The 20,255-nt window shown below is 44.3% G+C and overlaps 2 protein-coding genes across 26 annotated transcripts in view; one reads left to right on the top strand and one right to left on the bottom strand.

The window, feature by feature from the left end:
- Lhfpl4 (LHFPL tetraspan subfamily member 4) overlaps window positions 1-4,645 on the top strand; it is a 48,935-nt gene extending 44,290 nt beyond the window's left edge. For 2 of the 3 annotated variants that reach the window (XM_020164554.2, XM_074044337.1), the window contains one exon: window positions 974-4,645. In XM_020164554.2, coding sequence (XP_020020143.2) covers window positions 974-1,074 — 101 coding nt within the window. In that variant the 3' untranslated portion in view covers window positions 1,075-4,645. The remainder of the gene's footprint in view (window positions 1-973) is intronic. The other variant, XM_074044338.1, reaches the window with a different exon arrangement.
- Window positions 4,646-15,567: 10,922 nt separating this feature from the next.
- Setd5 (SET domain containing 5) overlaps window positions 15,568-20,255 on the bottom strand; it is a 74,374-nt gene continuing 69,686 nt past the window's right edge. For all 23 annotated transcript variants that reach the window (XM_074044316.1, XM_074044312.1, XM_074044322.1 and 20 more), the window contains 4 exons: window positions 19,202-19,497; window positions 17,630-17,763; window positions 17,063-17,142; window positions 15,568-16,797 (listed from right to left, as the gene is read on the bottom strand). In XM_074044316.1, coding sequence (XP_073900417.1) covers window positions 16,189-16,797; window positions 17,063-17,142; window positions 17,630-17,763; window positions 19,202-19,497 — 1,119 coding nt within the window. In that variant the 3' untranslated portion in view covers window positions 15,568-16,188. The remainder of the gene's footprint in view (window positions 16,798-17,062; window positions 17,143-17,629; window positions 17,764-19,201; window positions 19,498-20,255) is intronic.

The following is a 20,255-nucleotide window of genomic DNA, read 5'->3' as shown; positions in this document are numbered from 1 at the left end:
TCTGGGTGTGAGGTCAGGGCCTTCCCTCTGGTGGCAGCTCCCAGAAGTGCAAGACCATGACTACTATGTGGCCTTTCTGAAGCAACTATGACATGGTGAGCTGGGCCCACTAGCATTCCACTCCTCTCTATAGAGCTCCCTAACAACTCAGTCTCAGTGGGGTTGCCCCCCATACTGGAGTTTGAACTCAGGACCTCTCTCTCTTGCTGGGCAGGAGCACCACCACGCGAGCCACAACTCCAGTCCTTTTTGCTTTAGTTTATTTTTTTTTGCTGTACTGGGGCTTGAACTCAGGGCCAACACCTTGAGCCATTCCACCAGCCCTTTTTTGGTGAAGGGTTTTTTTCGAGATAGTCTTTGGAACTATTTGCCTGGGTGGGATTTAAACTGCAATTCTCCTGATCTCTGTCTCCTGAGTAGCTAGGATTACAGGCATGGGCCACTGGTGCCCAGCTTGCTTTGGTTATTTTTCAGATAGATAGGTTCTCTTGCCTTTTGCTCAGGGCTGGTCTCAGACCATGATCCTCTTACCTATACCTCCCAAGAAACCTGGATTACAGGCATGCGTCACCATTCCCGGCACAACTCAGTGTTCAAAAGTGATGTGCTATCCTTTAGCATCTGGGTATTTCCATCCCTCATTTGGAAGTTCAAGATGAGTGAGCCTTACAGTTTATTTCTGAGTCAAAGCAAAAACCAAAATAAATTATTCCCATTTCCAGCACTTCCTATGTGCTGGGTCCTTAACTGACATCACCTCTTTGACCATTCAGACTCACCCTGTGAGAGGGGGACTAGCCCCATTTTACGGATCAGGAAGTTGGACTCAGAGAGGTTAAAAGACATGCTCAGACCATCCTTCAGCGGCTTGTCTGCAGTCATCCCCAGCCCACTTCTGCCCTGGGAGTAGCCAAGGGGAGCCCTAATCCCTAGCCGTGTCTGATTCTTGATTCTTCAATCCTCTCTCGTTCAGATTTTGTGAGCTCAACAGTAAGCTCTGTGTTGCGGCCTGGAGGTGATGTCTCTGGATGGGGAGTCCTGCCCTGCCCTGGTCCTCACTCACAGGGACCCTGAAGGCCAAGATCACAGCCCGGGAATTGGCCTGACCTCAATGTATCCTGTCTGCTGCCCTCCCACCCCTGCCTTCAGGTTGGAGGGAAGATCCCAATGTCAGATTGACTGCTCACCGACAGCCGGCGTGGACCTCTAGGCTTTGAAGAGAGGATGGGGCCAATCTGCAGTTTTGCAGAGGGGAGAGGCCCTTCAGACCATGGGAAGCTTGATTCTGGCCCTGCCTCAATTTGACCTAAGAGGCGCAGGACCCCTCAGTCCCTTGAGAGCCTCCTCTTCTCTCTAGACTAGCCGGAGGCCTCTGCAGATCCCCAGGGAAAGGAGATGCTGTGGTTCCAGCTACCCAGATCCCTGTCTGGAAGGCTGTGACCTGCTGTGTCATTGCCTCCCCTGTCCCTGTCTCCTACAGAAACTTATTCAAGACACTGCCCTGGATGGGCCAGACTCTTTCCTACTGTTTTTGTTTTTTTGTTTTTGCTCACAGAGAACTCCAGGTGCCACCAGTCCCTCCCGGGGCCTCCTCTGCCCCTGTTCCAGCCTGCTTCCGGCTCTCTCAAAGGAACTTGAGCTGCATCGAGGGGAAAAGCATAGGATCTTCCTGTCAACCGCTGACTGGGGCCATCTGCCCAGCGTCTGAGGAAAGATACAGGCTCTGGAGGCAGCAGAAGGCAGCACTTGACCTCGGCAGCTGGAGCTTACATGGTGCCCAGCTGGGGCTGGTCTAGCCTCCTCTCTGCTGGGATATCTCACCAGTGACTGGACCTTTGACCTGGGCCAGTTTTGTACAGCACAGACTTCTTGGCCCCGTTATCAGGGTTGGGGGCTGGGGAGAGGGGGCACAAAGTGGGGAATTAGGGGATTTGCCATCCCTTCTGCCCTTTCTCATGCCTCCCACACCCGGAGCTTCTGCCAAGGGCAGAGACAGTCTTGCCTCTTTGATACTTTTCTGCATAACTTGAACTTGCAGGTCACCTCTGAACAGGGTACCCCCTGTCCCCATCCCCAGGCCTTGTTACCCTGTCCCTGCCTCTTCCTCCTCCTTGCCCACCTCTCGCCTTGCGATACGCCCAGGGTCTGCAGCCTAATGGGCAGTGCTTGGAGCTGAGGCATGAGTGTGTGTGCGAGGTGTGTGTATGTATGAGCACGCAAGAGAGTGTGTGTGTGTGTGTGTGTGTGTGTGTGTGTGTGTGTGTGTGTGTTGGGGAGGGGCAGATGAGAAGTGTTCTCTCCCCTTCTCCCACTGTGGAGGCTTCTCTCACCCCCTTGGCAGGGAGCCAGTGAGGGAGACTCCTGGTGTTCTTTGAACACCCCTCCTTACCTTGTGGATCTGGTGGCAGAGCCATCTAGCCTTGAGAGTCCCTGACTCTGGGGCCTGGTCAAGCCCTTTCAAGTCAAGGGGTGGCAGACTAGCTTCATCTAGTATGCCATCTTCTCCGGGCCTGGGCCCACTGCCTGGTCCACTGTGAGAAGGAGCTGTTCAGACAGCTCTCTCCCCTGCAGCTCCATGGGGAAGCGTGTTGTTATCATTTTGTTCCATTGGCCTCAGTATGGGGAGAAGAGCAGCTAGTCCATGTATTTGCCATCCTTGTGTTCATTTCCATAGGACTTGGACCTGAGAGTCAGGATTCCCAAGGAAGACCCACCACCTGCCGCCCCCTGTCTGGACCCTAACTGGAATCCTGGTAGGGTTCCTGACATCTGGAACTTACCAAGCCTGGACCCCCATCTCTTAGACTCAATGCTTGAGGGCAAAGATCAGGCCCCTGAACTGTACCCTCCCTCAACCATCCTCCCCTGGGGCCACAGTGCAGAAGCCTTCCCCAGCAGGTGACCCAGAGGTGGGGATGGATGGGAGGGTGAAGGGAGCTTGTGGGAAGGAGTGGGGTTGAGAAGTGAGTTCCTCAGACAAGCCAAAGCCCCTGTTGGAGGGGGTGGGCAGGTGGGGAGGGATTGGGAATCAGAAGAGAGGTGGAAATGGGAGAGGAAGGTGCAGGGACAGTGTAAGAGAGGCAAAGAGGAGACATATGGGTGGAGGTGAGAGGGAGATGGAGAGTGTGGAGGAGGAAGGACCTGGAGGGACAAGTGCAGAGACAGAGAAAGGAGAAGTGAAGAGCCAGAAATGGGACTGTGCTGGAGTGGGGAGAGATGGCTGGAAAGACAAATAGGAGGTGGTGAAGAGGCAAATGGAGATGATTGCAGGGGCAAGACTGCCATGCAGGGGAAGAGCAGAGGAAAGGGAGGATGGTGGGAAGATGCTGGGGAGTAAGGAGAGTGGCCACTGTGTGGGCATCGGGTAAAGGGACACTTGCTACCCTGTGCTCTGGTGGTGAAGTTAGAACTCCCCTTCGTGGAGGAATGGGGTGGGAGGAGCTGTACCAGAAGGGAACTGAGTGCAGGCAACATTAGCGGTGGGTCAGCGCCAGGTGGTAGGGAGGAGGGAATTGAGTTTCCTTTTGGGGTGGTCTGACAACATTCCCATTCACCCTGTACCCGGCTGCTGCTCCTGGGGAGAGCAAGGGGCAGCCTGGGTTTGCACAAAGGAGTTTGGGAGTTAGGAAAACAGAGTTGGGTAGGTGAAGTCTGGGGTAGCCCCAGCATGACATGCCAGAGGTTGGAGTGGGGATCAAACCATAGCCCTGTCCCTGAGGGTTCAGCAGAGGTGGGGACAAAGGGGGGAGGGGGAAAGATGCTTCAGACAAAGTTCCATGAAAGGCCTGGCCAAGTTCAAGCTATGATGGCTCTCCTGGGGCAAGGAAGGTGACATGGGAAGGGCAGGCTTTAGCCTTCAGGAGGTGACAAGCAGTGGAGATCAGTGTCTTTGTTTCTGACCCTGGGAAGGCCTCTTAGGTGTCAACCCAGAGCCTCCTGGCTTTAGGTCTCTGAAAGTTCTTTGCCAACTGTGACTGGATCAGGGGAGATCTGGCACTACCCACTTTTCTCAACCCTTGGCTGGGGACTCTTTCAGGAGGAGAAAGCAGCAATCCTAGAGGTGGCTCGGTCTCTGGCCCATGGCACTCATCTATCAAGTCCTCTGGGCCTCCCCTATGGAGACCAGGGCCTGTGGGGGAAAACTCTCTTGAGGGATAAGGACGTAGGTAGGATAAGGATCCTTTTCAGGCCTGGAACAACCAAGATGAGAGTTGTAGCCAAGGCTCGGGGGAGACTTCCCTGACTTTCTAAGGGTCCTGCTTGGGCATGGGGATTTGCTCTTCCTCAGCTTCTGGTGTCAACTGAGAAAGGGAAATCCTCTCTTTGGAAAAGCTGGGATCTTCCCAGCACAAGAAATTTCTGCAGGCCCCTGCCTGGCTCAGGGTGAGCTTTTGGGTGGGACTGGAGTTTCCTGAGAAGGGAACAAGGAGCCACAGTCCTTCTCCAGGGCTCTGGGGCCTGTGCTGTGCTGTTAAGATAGCTTGGTGTTGTCTATACCCCATTAGTAAGTTCTGTCTGAATATGTCCTTGTTGCTCATCGTCCAATTTGGTAACATTTATTTTGGTCCTGACCCTTTCTGCTGCTGCTGGATTTGAGCTTCAGTGCAGGTGGAATGATGTTCAAATAAAGAAACACTTTATATCACCCATGCTGCCTGTTGCCTCTGTGTCATGCCCCAGAGACTCAAGGGGTGAGATATGACCCAACTCCTTCTATCAGGTTTGGCTGCATATTAACATCGCTCCATACTGTGGCTTAATGAGATAGTTTTTTTTAACCATGGTGCTAAAATAAAGAAAGAAAGAAAGAAGCTGAGAGGCTGAAGCAGGAGGAACTTGAGTTTGAGGACAGCCTGGGCTACATAGTGAGGCTGTGTCTCAAAGGGAAAAAGGAAGTTTGGATGTAGCCAGAGCATGGCCCTCAGTATTACCAGGAACCAAACTCCTATCTCTCTCGACCACATTTTCAGTCCTTGCTTTCTTTCTCAAGAATATCTCACGGCCCAAGATAGTCTGCATTTTATTTGAAGGAGACTTCTGGAAATCCCACTGAACCAAGTCACATTGTACATGTAGCTGTAAGGACGCTGAAAATAATTGGACACATTGCCAACCCAAGTACAATTGGGGCTCTGTCACAAAAGAGAAAGGACAGAATGAATGGAGTAGGCAGTAGTAGTCTCTGCACTCCTGATCGCACAAGCTTGATGGCACTGGGGACTCTGAAAAGAGCAAACGAGGCTCCACTCCTTTCCGCCTTTGTAGAACTGGATAAGTCACATCACCTCTCCAAATCTTCACTGAGAAAATGGGGATAACAACAGCAACTACCTCACAGGGGAGTGGTAATGAGGGGATGTTCATAAACTGCTAAGCATGGTGTACAGCACACTCACGTGCAACTAGAGATCCTGTCTTAATGGCAAGTTTGGTCTTGGAGATGAACATATCAAAATAAGGTTTCCTGTAGGATGAGAAAATGTTAGGCAGGCAGGTGTCAGGAAGGCCATGATGAAAGAGAAGGCAGCTTGAGGAGGGAGAAAAAGAATTGTGCTGCCAGTGGCTCACTCCTGTAATCCTAGCTACTCAGGAAGCAGAGATCAGGAGGATCATGGTTGGAAGCCAGCCTGGGCAAATAGTTCAAGAGACCCTATCTCAACAAAACCCTTCACAAAAAAGGGCTGTTGGAGTAGCTCGAGGTGTAGGCCTGAGTTCAAACCCTAGTATTGCATATAAAACAAAACAAAACAAACAACCCCCGCCCCGCCCCAAAACAGAAGGAGAACTGCATGTCTGGAGAACTAAGAGCAGTGTAGGAGTGTAGAGGGAGTGTACGACAGGTGAGCATGGAGGGTCAGAGAAGGGCCCAGAGAGATCAACAAGGGCCAGACTGTGACACAGCTCAACACCTTGCATGGAAGCTCAGATTTCAGAGCAATGTGGAGCCCCAGGATTTTAAGCAGGAGAGGAGCACAACCAGGTTCACATGTTAGAGAGATCACTCTGGTTATGGTGTTAGGGGGTCAGCTCAGAGGGAGACAATTTCGATGAAAGGGAAATCAGGAGCCTGGAAATGAGAAGGTGGTAGTGGTGGGTCTGAGAGAGGGAAGAAGTCTGATATTTAGGAATAGAATTGAAGGTTCTGATCGTTACCAATAAGGGATAGAGTAGCCTTAAGGAAGATGGAACTTTTTCTTTTGCTTAGAAGCCTTGACAGACTGGCCAAGATGGCAGGAGAGTAAGATGGTCAGTTTGGTTTGAGACATGCCACATTTCTGAAGTGTGTGAGGCACCTGGTGGAGCTGTCCAGAGGCCAGGTGACTTATTTGGAGCTAGCTAGGAGCTGAAGAGAAAGATCTGGGTCAGAAACATCAGCATATATGTCACGGGTGCAGTAAGAAGCGTAAATGAAAACTGCCTGGGAGACTGTAGTGTGAAAAGAGCAGGAGGCTGTAAGATGCTGGAAAATAACTGACATAAAGGACAGCCAGAGGAAGAGATGTCCACAAAAGCCAAGGACAGAAGAGCCAGAGGGTTATGAGGAGAACCTTGAGTGTGGTGCCATGGAAACCAAGGACTAGTTCAAGGAGAAGGTCAACTGGTCACATGGAGCAGAGATCCAGAGTAAGGGACTGAAAACAGTTTCCACTTGGTTTGGGAACAAGGAGGTACTACTGGAACTTGGTCAGAGCATGTTCGGGAATGTGGGAAGAGCCATGTTGAGGTCTATTCTGGCAGACTGGATGGTGACTGAGTGAGAATTCCAAATAGAAGTGCAGATAAGGAGGAGAAATGACTTCAGAAATACCTTCAGAAATGACTGAGTATACACAGTGACCAGCAATAGCATGTTACCCACAGGGGCTGTGGATTCTCTCTTTAAATATGGGAGTGTTCCAAATATTCACAGGCCATGGCCAGTAAGAGGACAAAGACATGACTTAAAGAACAAATCCCACAGGAGGTGGGAGCTAGCCAGCCCAGGGTACAGAGGGTAGACCTGAAGTTAAAAAAAAACATCCTGGCTGGTTATTGTGGCTCACGCCTGTAACCCTAGCTACTTGGGAGGCAGACATGAGTACTTTGGTTTGAGGCCAGCCTAGGCAAAAGTTAGCAAGACCCCATCTCACAAATAAATCAGAGCTGGGCATAGGTGGCTCATGCTTATAATCCTAGCTTTGGATCTCTTGATAGGCAGAGATCAGGAGAATCAAGGTTCAAAGTCAGTCCGGGCTAATAGTTCAAGAGATCCTATCTTGAAAATACCCAATACAAAACAGTGCTGGTAGAGTGGCTCAAGTGGTAGAGCACCTGCTTAGCAAGTATGAGGCCCCGAGTTCAAGCCATCAAAAAAAAAAAAAAAGGTGTGGTGGTTTATGCCTGTAATTCCAGCTACTTAGGAGGCAAAGGTAGAATTAAGTTCTGAGGCCAACCTGGGCAAAAGTGTGAGACCTATCTGGAAAATAAAGCAAAAGACTGGGGGTGTAGATCAAGTAGTACGAGTTCAATCCCCAATACTGCCAAAAGAGAAAAAAGAGGGAGGGAGGGAGACAGAGATATGTGTGTGTGTGTGTGGGATGCTCTACTCCATAACCTGGGGGAAGAGGTGAGGTAACAGATATCATCGTTACCCAAGATCCATAGTGTACATTAGGGTTGTCTTGGTGTATGTTTCATGCATTTTGACAAACATATAGTGACATACATCTACCAGTGTATTTATATAGAAGTTTCACTGCCCTAAAAACCCAGCTTCTCTCTACTCTACTATAACCTCAATTTTTCCTTTCTTTCCTTTTCTTTCTTTTTCAGTATTGGGGTTTGAACTCAAGACCTACACCTTGAGCCACTCCGCTACCCTTTTTTGTGATGGGTTTTTTCGAGATAGGATCTTGTGAACTATTTTGCCCAGGTTGGCCTCAAATCTCAATCCTCTTGATCTCTGCCTCCTAGTAGCTAGAATTACAGGTGTGAGCCAATGGTGGGATTTTGCATTTTTGAGGCAGGTACTCTACAGCTTGTGCCATGCCTCCAGCCCTTTTTGCTCTGGTTATTTTGGAGATAAAGTCTTGCTTTCTGCCCAGGCTGGCCTGGACTCAGATCCTTATACTTCCCACTGTTGTGCACACCACCATACCCACTATTGGGTGAGATGGGCTTGCTAACTTCTGTCTGATCTCGGCCTCCCAAGTATTTAGGATTACAGGTGTGAGTCACTGGTACCAGCGTTTTGGCAACACCTTGATAGGTGGTTGTGTGACAATAGAGTAGTTTTGTTTTTCTTGTCATATCAAAAACAGTACTGCCAAGACCAATGCTGTGCTTTCCCTATATTTATCCCCAGTGCTTGTGTTTTCTTCTAGGAGTTTTATGTTTTTAGTTTTTACATATAAAATTGTTAATTCACGCTGAATTGATTTTTGTGTATGGTAAAAGGATCTTAAGTATTTTTGCAACTGGATAGCCAATTATCCCAGTATTTTATATATTTTGGAGATATGATCTCACTATGTAGCCCAGGCTTTCCTTGAACTCATGATCTTCCTGCCACAGCCCTCCTGAGTGCTGAGATAATAATCTTGTACCATTGGACACGGCTTTGTCATTGCTTTAAGTCTACCCTTTCCCTAACATGCCTTCTTGGTGTCTCTGGCAAAGATTACTTGGCTGTACATGCACAGGTTTATTTCTGGGCTCTCTATTCTGTTCCATTGATCTATGTGTTTGTTTTTATGTCAGTACTCTACTGATTATTATGGCTTAAAATTAATTTGAAGTTAAGAATGCATTTTGCTGGCAGAGTGGCTCAAGTGGTAAAGTGCCTCCCTAGCAAGTGTGAGGCCCTGAATTCAAATCCAGTACCACCAAGGGAAAAAAAAAAGAATGCATTTTGCTAGGTGAGGTTCTATCACTTGAGTCACACTTCAAGCCAGCTTAGAAACAATTTGAAATCAGAAAGTATGATGTCTCCAGTTTCATTCTTCTTGCTGGTAATCCTAGCTACTTGGGAGGCTGTGATTGGGAGGATTGCAGTTCAAGGCCAGTCCAAGCAAATAGTTCGAGAGATCCCATCTCCAAATTAACCAGAGCAAAATGGACTGGATGTGTGGCTTGAGAGGTACAGTGCCTGCTTTGTAAGTGTGAAGACTTGAGTTTGAACCCAGTTCCACTAAGAAAAAACAGGTGCAAACTTAACTTGGAAGTTGGGGTCTTTTGTGGCTCTGTATGAATTTTAGAATTTATCTATTTCTGTGAACAATGCCATTGGAATTTTCACTGGGACTGTATTGAACCTATATGTAATTTTTAGTGGAAAGGACATTTTCTTATTGTTGAGTTTTAAGAATCCTTTATATAGTCACTCCATGACTTGGCAGCGTTGTTTGCAGAGCAAAAGATTTTAATTTTAATAAAGTCCAGCAGCTTACCAGTTACTTTGCATGGATCATGTCTTTGTATTTACAAAGTCATCAGAAACCAAGGTTATTGTCTATTTAGTATATTATATTTAGGCCTATTACCCATGAGTTAATTCTTACGAAGGATGTAAGTCTGTTTGTCTACAATTTTTTTTTTTTTTGGGTGCTGGGGATCAAACCCAGAACCTGTAGATGCTAACACAGTGTACCACTGAAATATACCATTTTTTTTTTTTTTTGGTACAAAGGTGTCATTCATTGTTCTAGCATTATTTGTTGTCAAACAGACTATCTCTATTGCTTTACTTTTGCTCCTTTATTAAAGATCAGACAACCATATTTGGGTGGGTCTATTTCTGCACTCTGTTCTGCTCCAGTTATTTTTTGCTTGTTTTGTTGATACACTCTGTCTTGCTTAGTATAACTTTACAAAAAGTGTTGAGGTCAGGTAGGGTCAGAATTAATTTAAATTTTTTTAATCAGTTTGTTGATACCCACAAATAACTTTCTGGGATTCTGATTGAGAAAAACTGACATCCTCACAACACTGAGTCATTCTATCCCTGAACATAGAACATCTTTTGCAAATATTACAGGTAGTTTTTCTCATATGGATTTTGTATATATTAAGATTCATATATATTCATTTTAAGTGCTAATTTAAATGGTACAATATCCTGCCCCCATATAGGTATTCCAAAACTACCAGTAAATGCTTGAAACTACAGGTAAGTATCAAACACTATACAGATGATCCTTGATTTATGATGCTTTGAGTTAGAATTTTTTGACATTATAATGGGGCAAAATGGCTTAAACAAACATTTGGGTTTTCACTTCCAGTACAGTATTAAATAAATTACATGAACTACTCAGTAATACTTTATTATAAAATAGGCTTTAGGTTAGATGACTCTCTCCAACTATAGTCTAATGTATATATTATGAACATGTTTAAACTAGGTTAGGCTGACTTGTGATAATCAGTAGGTCAAAGTATTAAAAGCATTTCTGACTTACATTGTCTTCAACTTCATCTGTATGTATATTTCTCCCTTATAACTGATAAAGTTTAACTTACAAAATTAACAGTAAAAAGATCAGCAATGATAATAGAATTATATATATAATAGAAATATGTACATATACAGTAATAAAAAGTTGTGAGTATAGTCTCTCAAGAGAGTTAAAATCAATATTACTTCCAGAACAACTCACTGCAGGCAGCTGAAATTTGCAGGTAAAAGCTGCAAGATGGGACTACTATATTACAAATATTATTTTCCTAAGATATTCCATGTGTTTGACATACATTTTATTGTCTGTTGAGATCTTATTCTGGAGTTAAAGGAATTATTCAATATCCTTATATAGTTGCTGTAGTATGAAACATTCTGGATTGTATGTGACAACATTTAATGTGACCCCTCATCTCTACTTCGATTGTCCTGCTCCAATTTGGATTCTATAAGGTGTTTTAATGTGGAGCTCTGTCCTAGAAGGGATCTTTGCAGGACAGAATTAAGTTTATTAGACCTATCCAAGCATCCTCTGGACTTATTGCAAACCCCTTACGGTTTCAACTGCTATTATCAAACTGGAATCCGGGGCTTTCAAGTGAGTACCTGTTAATTTTGGAGTTCTGAGATCCATGAAATAGTCCATTGCCTTCTCTAAAACATGTGGTGATACCATGCAAGTCTTGTGGCTATTGTGGATTTTTTTTGGCGGGGCAGGAGCTGGAAGTATGTAGCTTTGCTGTAAATTTGTCCAAGGTTTTCAGTTTTGCTGCCACAATTGCTCTGTGTGCTTTTATAGGAAGTTTGAGAGTTGAAAACTATGATTTTAGAATCACTGACAAATTTTGAATGTAGGTTAAGGGCAGACAAAAGTTACATCTTCTTCAGTGACTATGTTTTTCTTCAAGCTGTTTATCTGTCTTCAGAATATAGTACCTCCTAAGAAATCTTGACACACTTCTTTATCTTTCTGAGCCTTAGGAGGTTATGAAGGCTGACAGTGCAGGTTAAAAGCAAATGGCCTACTCCACTGGGGCAATTGTGACTTCTGTTAAACAGAGAATCCTGTACTGTCAAACGGATGCCCAGGTCAAAAGGGCCAGACTGCTATTTTTAAGGCAGGAAAGGGTATGACACACCTTTTTACCTACTTAATTAATTTCCAGGAACAGTTTGGTTTCACAGCACCTCTAGTGCTTTCTATTTGCTTCCTGGGTAAATTATAAAGTTTCCAAAATTATTGGTTTGGGTCTGCCTGAACTTGAATTCAAAAAATTATAAAATGGGAATATCTACTTCACACATTATTACATGATGACATAATTGAGAGCCTAAAAAATTGTAACATATAAGGTGCCATTGTTACAAAGACTGACTTTCTTAATATTGTTCAGCTTTTCAGATTTATACCACACCAAGAGCAAAGTGCCTAGCAACACAGTTGGCACTTGTAACAGCAGCAAATATGCTAAGGTAGTTGACTTTTTTACCTTCATATTCCCAGCACCTTGCATATAGCCTAGAATACAGGAGTCCTACAAACAATTATGAAAAAAACCCTTCCAAATATGGCAGAAAGCAGAGAGGTGTATTCAATATCAGAAACCCTGAGGCATGGTTGAACACTGTATAAAGTCTCAAGTCTCATCCTGCAGACTTCTAGCATGAAACATAATATGACAATGAATTTTTTTTTTTTGCGGTACTGGAGTTTGAACTCAAGGCCTACACCTTGAGGTACTCCACCAGCCCTTTTTTATATTGGTTTTTATTGAGACAGGGTCTAGTCAACTATTTGCCCAGGCTGGATTTGAACCACGATCCTGCTGATCTCTGCCTCTTAAATAGCTGGGATTATAGTTGTGAGCCAAATCTCCTAAGCTTCTTAAAGAAAAAAAGTAACATTATCATCTTTGAATACCTTAGGTACTTAGCAAAATGCATTTTCATAAGTAAATATCTGTCAAACAAATGTTAGAGCAAACTACTGCCAGTCCTATTCATTGCCAAGTCCTGCCGTATAACCACAAAACACCCCCCCCCAAAAAAAATCATTTCAACTACTTCTTGTCTGCATTATTACCATTGTAATAGAAGCCACCATTGTATTGTTGCTTGCCGAACAGTTATACCTTCTGAACTGTTTGCCCAGCTTCTCTTACTCTCTTCTAACAGAATCAAAACAATTTAAAACAACAGTAACCAAGTAACCAGCAAACAAACCCATAAGTTAGACTATCACTTCTACTGAAAATCCTGCAAGGATTCCCCGACGTTCTATATTAAGGACCAACCAACTACAACCTGCAGGCCAACTCTAACTTGCCACCTACCTGTTTCTGTAAATGCAGTTCTGCTGGAATACAGCCACATATTGTCTACAGCTGCTTTTGTACTGCAATGGAAGAGTTGAGTGGTTATCAACAGAGCTCATGAGTGCCTAGCCTAATTATTTAATATCTGGCCCTTTACTGTACTGGATCTTTCACCTCCCTTTTCCAACTACATCCCAACCAAACTTCTACTTCAGAGTCTATGTATCCTGAAAATAACCTGCGACATCCATGACTGCCTTATCATTGAGGTTTCAGTTACAATGTTAATACCGTGGAGACTTCCTGATCAATCAATATAGAGCAGCCCTTTCAACCACTCCAAATCGTTGTAAAATAATAATTTTTTAATGATTAAAACGTTAAGTATTTACAATTAATCAGCTTGACTCAGTTTAGATCTCAATTTTGTTGGCAAAATCCAGAGCTTTGGATCAGGCCTGATCACAGTATTGACCTTGGCCACATCAATGTCATAGTGTTTCTTTGAAGCCTGTTTGATCTGATTTGTTGTATTTGACGCTCCCAATGAAGACAAGTATGTTTTAACTATCTTCTTCATCCCATACTCGGTGGTCAAGGAGAACTTGGTAGCACAATGGTCAAGTTTGTTTTTCTGGGGGCATTCTTCAAAAGGTATTTGGGCTGCCTCTGAAGCCACGGTGTTTTGGGCTGCTGGAAAGTATGACACGCAGATCTTCTTTTTCTGGCTCTGGATGCCTTATCTTTCAAAGCCTTTGCTCTGGCTTTGGGAGGGACAGGAACTTCCTTGTTGGGTTTTTGAACCTTCTTGGTGAAAAGGGACCAACAACGTAACTGACTTGAAATTTATGTACTATTTTTGTTTTCTCCTCCAGTAGAATATAAATCTTAGGACAGAGGGATCTTGATTTGCTACCTCAGCCACCATTTCAGTCGGCATAGTAAGCTCAGCTCCATAAACAATACCTGACACTGTTTTTGAATGAAAAAGGCCAACTAATAATTGCTGAATAAATAAGGCCAAAGTCAGTCCCAGTTTAAGTCAGTTGTCACTGGTCAGTTACAATGTTGAAGACTTGCCTTAACACTGGCCTGATCTTAATCATAAAACGTCTGAGGGGAGTCAATGCTCTCATTTCCTGCATGGGGGACAGGAAATGTTCCTCTTTTTCTACCTCCCCCACCTGTCTATACTTTATCCTGTTATACTAAAATAAATCCTTGACCACATTTCAGAAATAAAATGAGTAATTAATATCCTTGGCCCTAGTACCAGCATAACATCTTCACAAAGAGCATATTCTCCTGAATGTGGATCCACTTTACTCTTGGTTAGGTAAAGATAGCATTAGGAAAACCAGGCAAAATAAGGTTATAAAACTGATCAAAGAACTTTTCAACTTTATGATTATTATGGTTAAGAATTTTATTATCAAAATTATTACATCTCTTGTGAAAGTTCAAATGTTACAGCAAGGTGTAAACACTCCACTTGAGAAAGAAGTGATACTTCTTCCCTTCCAAGAGTCCCCCCACCCTCCCGCCCCCACCCCCCCTAGAGGTCTGGTCTTGACAGCACCCTGCCCACACAGAGTAGCTGGGGTCTCTGCACGTGCCAGGCAGGGTGAGGGCCGCCTGCCCGCTGGCTTCTCCCCTTGGCCAATAGCCAAGAGAAGAATGCAAACCCCAGCCCAAATGGAGAGACATTTACATACGTTTTATATAATATACAAAGAAACCGGCATCCCAGGCAACATGATTCTACTCCCAACGCTCTCCCAGACTGATGGATTTGTAGGGGAAGCAACAAAATGAAAAGTTCTCTGCTGAGGTCTCAGCATTAAAATAATAATAATAAAAATCTCCCCTCATTTGAGCAAACACCTGATTTCAATTTTGAAAAGTAAAATTTTGTAACAGTCACACACAAAGAGAGAAGACTGTGCATATGATAGTTGTAGGACAGGATAGAAAAGGGGATGCAAGAGGCTGGGGGGAAAAGGAGAAAAAAAATTAGAGGGAAGGGGGGAGACTCACAGTATTATCTTGTCCAAAAGAAAAGAAGGTCCACTGCAGCACCAGGGATTACACCTGTCATATATTCACTACCCCTACCATGGTTATAACTGAATACAAAATTAGATAAATAAAAACACGCCAGATATTACAGTAAACAAGTGAAAGAAATAAGCTGGCAACCATATGGAATTTAAAAGATTGTGTACCCCACCTGGGCTGGCTCTAGGGCTCCTCCAGGGGTGTACAACAGGCACAATGCACTGATGGGGAGAAGCCAGTCTGCTCTCGTCTCTCATCCAGAACAATGTTAGGGGTATGGTGGCTTGGTAACTCTCTCACTGGCCCACTCTCACATAAGCATTCCCCCAAAGAAACGTGGGGCAGGCCCACACACAATCACAGTCCTGTCGGTGCCACTCCACAAACCTATCTTCCCACTTTTACCCTGCAGTCATGAGTGCGTGCTCCCCAATCACGGAGGCGGTCCTGCTCATGGGATCGTCAACTCCTGATTGACTGGGAGTAGAAAAAATAAAATTCAAAGTATTCCAAGACCACTTGGGATTCTTCCTAATCAAATCTATTCCCCAAAGCTGGTAAGTAGCAATGTAATCGGCCCATCTCACTTCTCATTCCACCCCTCTCTACTTACTTCATGGGTTATTAAGCTGTGAAACAGCCTGGGAAGGAGGAGTGGGATGGTAACAGCTGGGGCTCAATACACAGATAATCTGCTCCCAAACAATCAAGAGCTGATTACCAGGTCTCTTCAGAGAGCCAGGCATCCCTCAGTCAGAGCAAGCTCCAAGCTTTACTATCCTGGCCTATTACCTGGTGATTTTTTTTTTTAAAGACAAAGGTAGGGAGTACTCTTGGTGGACTCAACTTGGACATGTATCTATTTCTGGAATGGAGCCTTAGGGTGAACATTTATATACCTACCTTTTTTCTTAAGTGCATAAAACCGTTAACACTACTCAGATGGCTTGGGGCTTTGAAATTGGCTCTTTTCACTTTTTTTCTTTGAAAAAAAAAAAAAAAATTTTTTTTTATTTAAAAAGATGTCCTCACTGCACAAGTGACTACAGGCTACAGGCAAGGATGGGAGACAGAAGCTTCAACACAACTCATTGCACTTAGAACCGTTACTAACCGGAACACCATTTGTTTGTCAACAATGTACCCTTAACAGCAGGGAGAAACTTCTTTATAGTCTCTGCTTCAGACAAGATTTACATCTTTCTCCAAGGTCAGAGGCCAGTCGAGACCACAAGTCTTGTTTCTTGTTGACCAGACCTAATCCTCTGGCACCTTGTAACCCCCTTCCCCAGCAATAAGCTCGGCCTAGGTTCCAGAGGCAGCTGGAAGGAAGCAGCTATGGGCTTGTTCAGTTCTGTTTGCCCATATCCAGAAGCCCTAGGAAAGTCCTGTCTGAGTCTTGACTCCTGATCCTTGTAGTGGCTGGAGTCGGTACTGGTGCACACCCCCACTCCCACGGTGTGGGAAGTGCTGTGTATTGGAAACTGCAGATACCCTGGAGGCCTGGTAGGCAGCTGACTGCCCAGCACTGGGCAGACTGATAGTCCGTAAGTCTGATGGCAATGACGACCTAGAGTTCTGAAGAAAGGAGGTGGAACTCAGAGTTCCTGTGCTGGACTGAGAAACTGAGTCTGAGGTTGGTGAGTCTGAGGGGCCCTGTGGGGTAGGGCTAGCAGCACTAGAAGGACAGCTCCTCCTTGAAAGATTGCTGCCAGTGCTGTTTCCAGAATGTGGCTGGCTGCTATAATACCCTGGTGTCCCCGTAAAAGGGGCCAAAGAGTCTGTGGACACAGGGTGGGCAGGGCTGGGATAGGACGTAGAGGAGAGGGATGATTCTGAAGAACTGTGAGAGGGGGGGTTTCCAGGTCTCAGTGCAGCAGTTCGATAACTGTATCCTGGAGATTGAGTAGGATGTCCTCTAAAGGGGGAGGAACTCTGTTGAAGGAGGCTTTGTGATTCTGTCCGTGGACTATCACACTGCAGGAGCTAGAAAGAGTTGAGAGGAAAGCATAGGATATGAACAAGTTTTGTCAATAGCTTGTGAATATCTACAATATCCTTCTTTTATTTTTCATGTTTAAAAAACTTTTTTTAAGGCTACTGAAGGCAGTAAAATGGCTATCTGTGATCATTTTATTTGCTGTTCTGATGTGATATACTTGAGAGTGAGCAATGCCAGTATTCTCACCTGCACATGATAACTAGGATCACGAAATATTTACAGCTAGAGGTCAGGAATTTCTCAACTCACCTGGTAGCTGTATCTGGAAGGGCTGTAAACGGTGGCTCCTTTAGAGAGTGCTGAGCTCAATGTCTCTGGGCCTTCTCCATCTGCAGGATCAGGAAGGTATTGTAAAATCAACCTGGCTTCTCAGAACAAGTAAGAAATAGCCACTGTTCATTCAAATCACCAATGCCATCACCAACTCATGCTGCTCTTTGTGACAAATCAACTGAGTGCAGCATGCCAGAAGGGCAAAAGGAGTGGTTAATTATGTGCTAGATTTTTAAATGCCTGATCTCATTCTTGTCTCCTTCTTTCTCTTCATCTTTCATCGAGGTGGAGTTCCAGGACTTTGGAGAGATGAGAATTACAGAAAGGTATCCCTTGGGGAAAAAAAGAGCAGACAAGAGAGCAAGCAATGCTACATCTTATGAATTCTGTAGCCCCAAAGAGCGATTGAATTGGAACCTATCACACAGCAGAGCCCAAGTGTGTCAGAAATTGGCTCACCTCACTGCAGCATTTGATGTGAATTGTGTAGACCTTGGTTTATGTGTCCCTGAACCTGCTTGTCAGTGAAGGCCATAGGCTCACCTGAGTCTTTCTCTGTGATGTTACTGTCCCACGTGGGAGAAGGCTCTCCTTTTTGGGCCACTCTCACACTGCTTCGGAGGGCCTTAGGGATGCTTCCTCCTTCTCGGAGTCGCTCTACTGATGTGGGAACCATCCTAGAGACACCAGGGTACATGTTTAAGCCACAGGGTTTAAGAGCCAAGAGTCTGAAACAAATGAAGCCCTGACAAAGTTTGTGATATATTCTCTTAAGACATCCTTAAACAGTATTTTCATCAGGACCTACTTAAAATATTTCTTCTCTGCCTTAAACTATGTCTCATGTAAAAAAAAAAAAAAAGCCTTTTTTTTTTTTTTTTTTTTGCCTAACTGGGGTTTAAACTCAGGGCCTACACCTTGAGCCACTTCACCTGCCCTTTTTTGTGAAGGGTTTTTGTTGAGACAGGGTCTTGAGAACTATTTGCCCTGGCTGGCTTTGAACTGTGATACTCCTGAGCAGCCAGGCATGAGCCTCGGGCGCCTGGCAAAAATACACTTTTTAAAAAAAATTTTGAGACAGGTTCTTCCTATGTATAACCCAAGCTGGTCTTGAACTTACACTCTACCTTGCTAGTGCTGTTATTAAAAGGTGTGTGCTAACGCATCCATAATCCCATCACTTGAGAAGCTGAGACAGGAGAATCATCGAGTTCCAGGCCAACCTGGGCTGCATTTCAAGACTCTGTTTCAAAACAAATAGACAAAAAGCCAAGTCCCAGTGACCTACCAAGTAGTTAAAATTATCTACTTGGGAGGCTGAAATCAGGAAGATCATGGTTTGAGGCCAGCCTGTGCTAACATGAGATCCCATCTCAACAGAAAAACCTGGGTATTGTGGCATGTACCAGTCATCCCAGTTGTGGGAAGTGGTGGGCTGTGGTGATGTGGCTTTAAGTGGCAGTGTGAGCCTAGCAAGTGTGAAGCTCTTAGTTGAAACCCCAGTACTACCCAACAAAAGAAAAAACAAACAAAAAACTGCGCTAAATTTTCTCTGTGAAGAAGATATGTCTTGACACTTAAGTAGTTAAAGGTTTCTTACACTAATGAATATAATTTGAGTCATGTGTGTTCTTTTCCAGACTTACTCTTTACAGATCAAGATCCCTTCATTCTGTTTTAATCATCTGATACTCAGAACTTGTCACTAGTAATAACTACTTCATTTGTGGTTTCTCTTAAACAAGACCAATCCTTTCACTCTGTATATGTTACTGCATGGAATAGAAACATCTGAAATTAATTCAAGTAGAACTTGGCTGGACTTCTGACTCACCTTTCATGTGAACTGAGAAATTATAAGAGGCAGTTTTAGTACCCATCAAATGTAATAGTTCATGGGAACTCACAAGTCTATATCCAAAGCGCTGCCCTATAGGCTTGCTGGTAATCCTGTCCTTCTGCAAGGCTGGAAGATATGGCTCTATTAAAGCAGGTCAGGCAGCACTAACTACTAGTGCTCTCAAAATTTTCCCATACATTTCAGATAAAATTGGAAATGATCTTAGATGTATACTCCTTCTGAATTTAATTATAAAACATCAAATATAAACTTACCACCTACTGCTGATATTCTCTTGAGGTCTGCAGTGAGATGAAGTGCCTCTGGAATCTGATGGGCTTACCGGCTCCAAATGTGACATAGAGGAATGAGATGGGGAGAATTTTTTGTGAGGGGATGATGGGGTTCGGACTGAGGATCCTTGCACACCATGGGTACCAGTGTCAGAAACAGAATTATTGATGCCTTGCCCAGCTCCTGTAGACTTGCTTTTGCTTTGCGCAGAGTCACCTCCCCCACCAGAATTCTCCTTGGCTTCTTGTTTTCGCTTGCGGTACTCTAGCAGGGATACCTAGAATGGAAAACAGAAAAAGAAATTGGTATCATTAGTAGATCACCAGTAATGGGGAAATAAAAGAAGATGGAACCCCCTAGTATGCATACTAGGGGACTAGTATACTAGTCATGCAACGCAAACAAGGCAGGTATCAACCATGACTTCAGATGTGACAGAAATGTGAGCTACAGATTTAAGATAGTCAGAACTTAGTAAGGGTAAGAGAATATTCTAGGAGGTAACATTTTTGAAAAATGGTGTTCTGTAAACTTTTTCCTTCCTTCAGAAAAACCTGTGAGATTATTACTACTACCTAGTCAGAAAAGCGTGCTGTCGTAATTATTTGCAACAACAGGGACACCAACAAAGAGTGGAGAACTGGAAAGCTTGGGTAGTTGTGATTTTTCCTTTTCCTTTGGTGAGGGTGTTGGTTTTGTTTTTCCTGAGATAGGATCTCACTAAGTAGCCCAGGCTGGCTACTAATTCATAATCTTCCTGCCTAAGCCTCCCAAGGGCTTGGATTATAGAGCCTTGTAGGTCATTTTGATGGCTCTTTTTCACCTCCTAGAAATCCCTAGAGATAAGTATTTTAAAACAGAACACAAAACAAACCACCACCAAAAGCCAAGGTTTCAGGGTTTGTAAGTATGTTCAACTTTTCAAGATATACATAGGGATTTAGTACTGTTTGTCTTACACACAGGTAAACTAGTGAAAAGAAGAAATTATTTCCAGTTTCTACTTTAGCAAATTAGCTTAAGAAAACCTATACA

Source organism: Castor canadensis, chromosome 10, assembly GCF_047511655.1.
Source record: "Castor canadensis chromosome 10, mCasCan1.hap1v2, whole genome shotgun sequence".
Taxonomy (NCBI): Eukaryota; Metazoa; Chordata; class Mammalia; order Rodentia; family Castoridae; genus Castor; species Castor canadensis.
The sequence above is the reverse complement of the archived record's forward strand: the minus strand, read 5'-3'. Positions and strand labels throughout refer to the sequence as shown.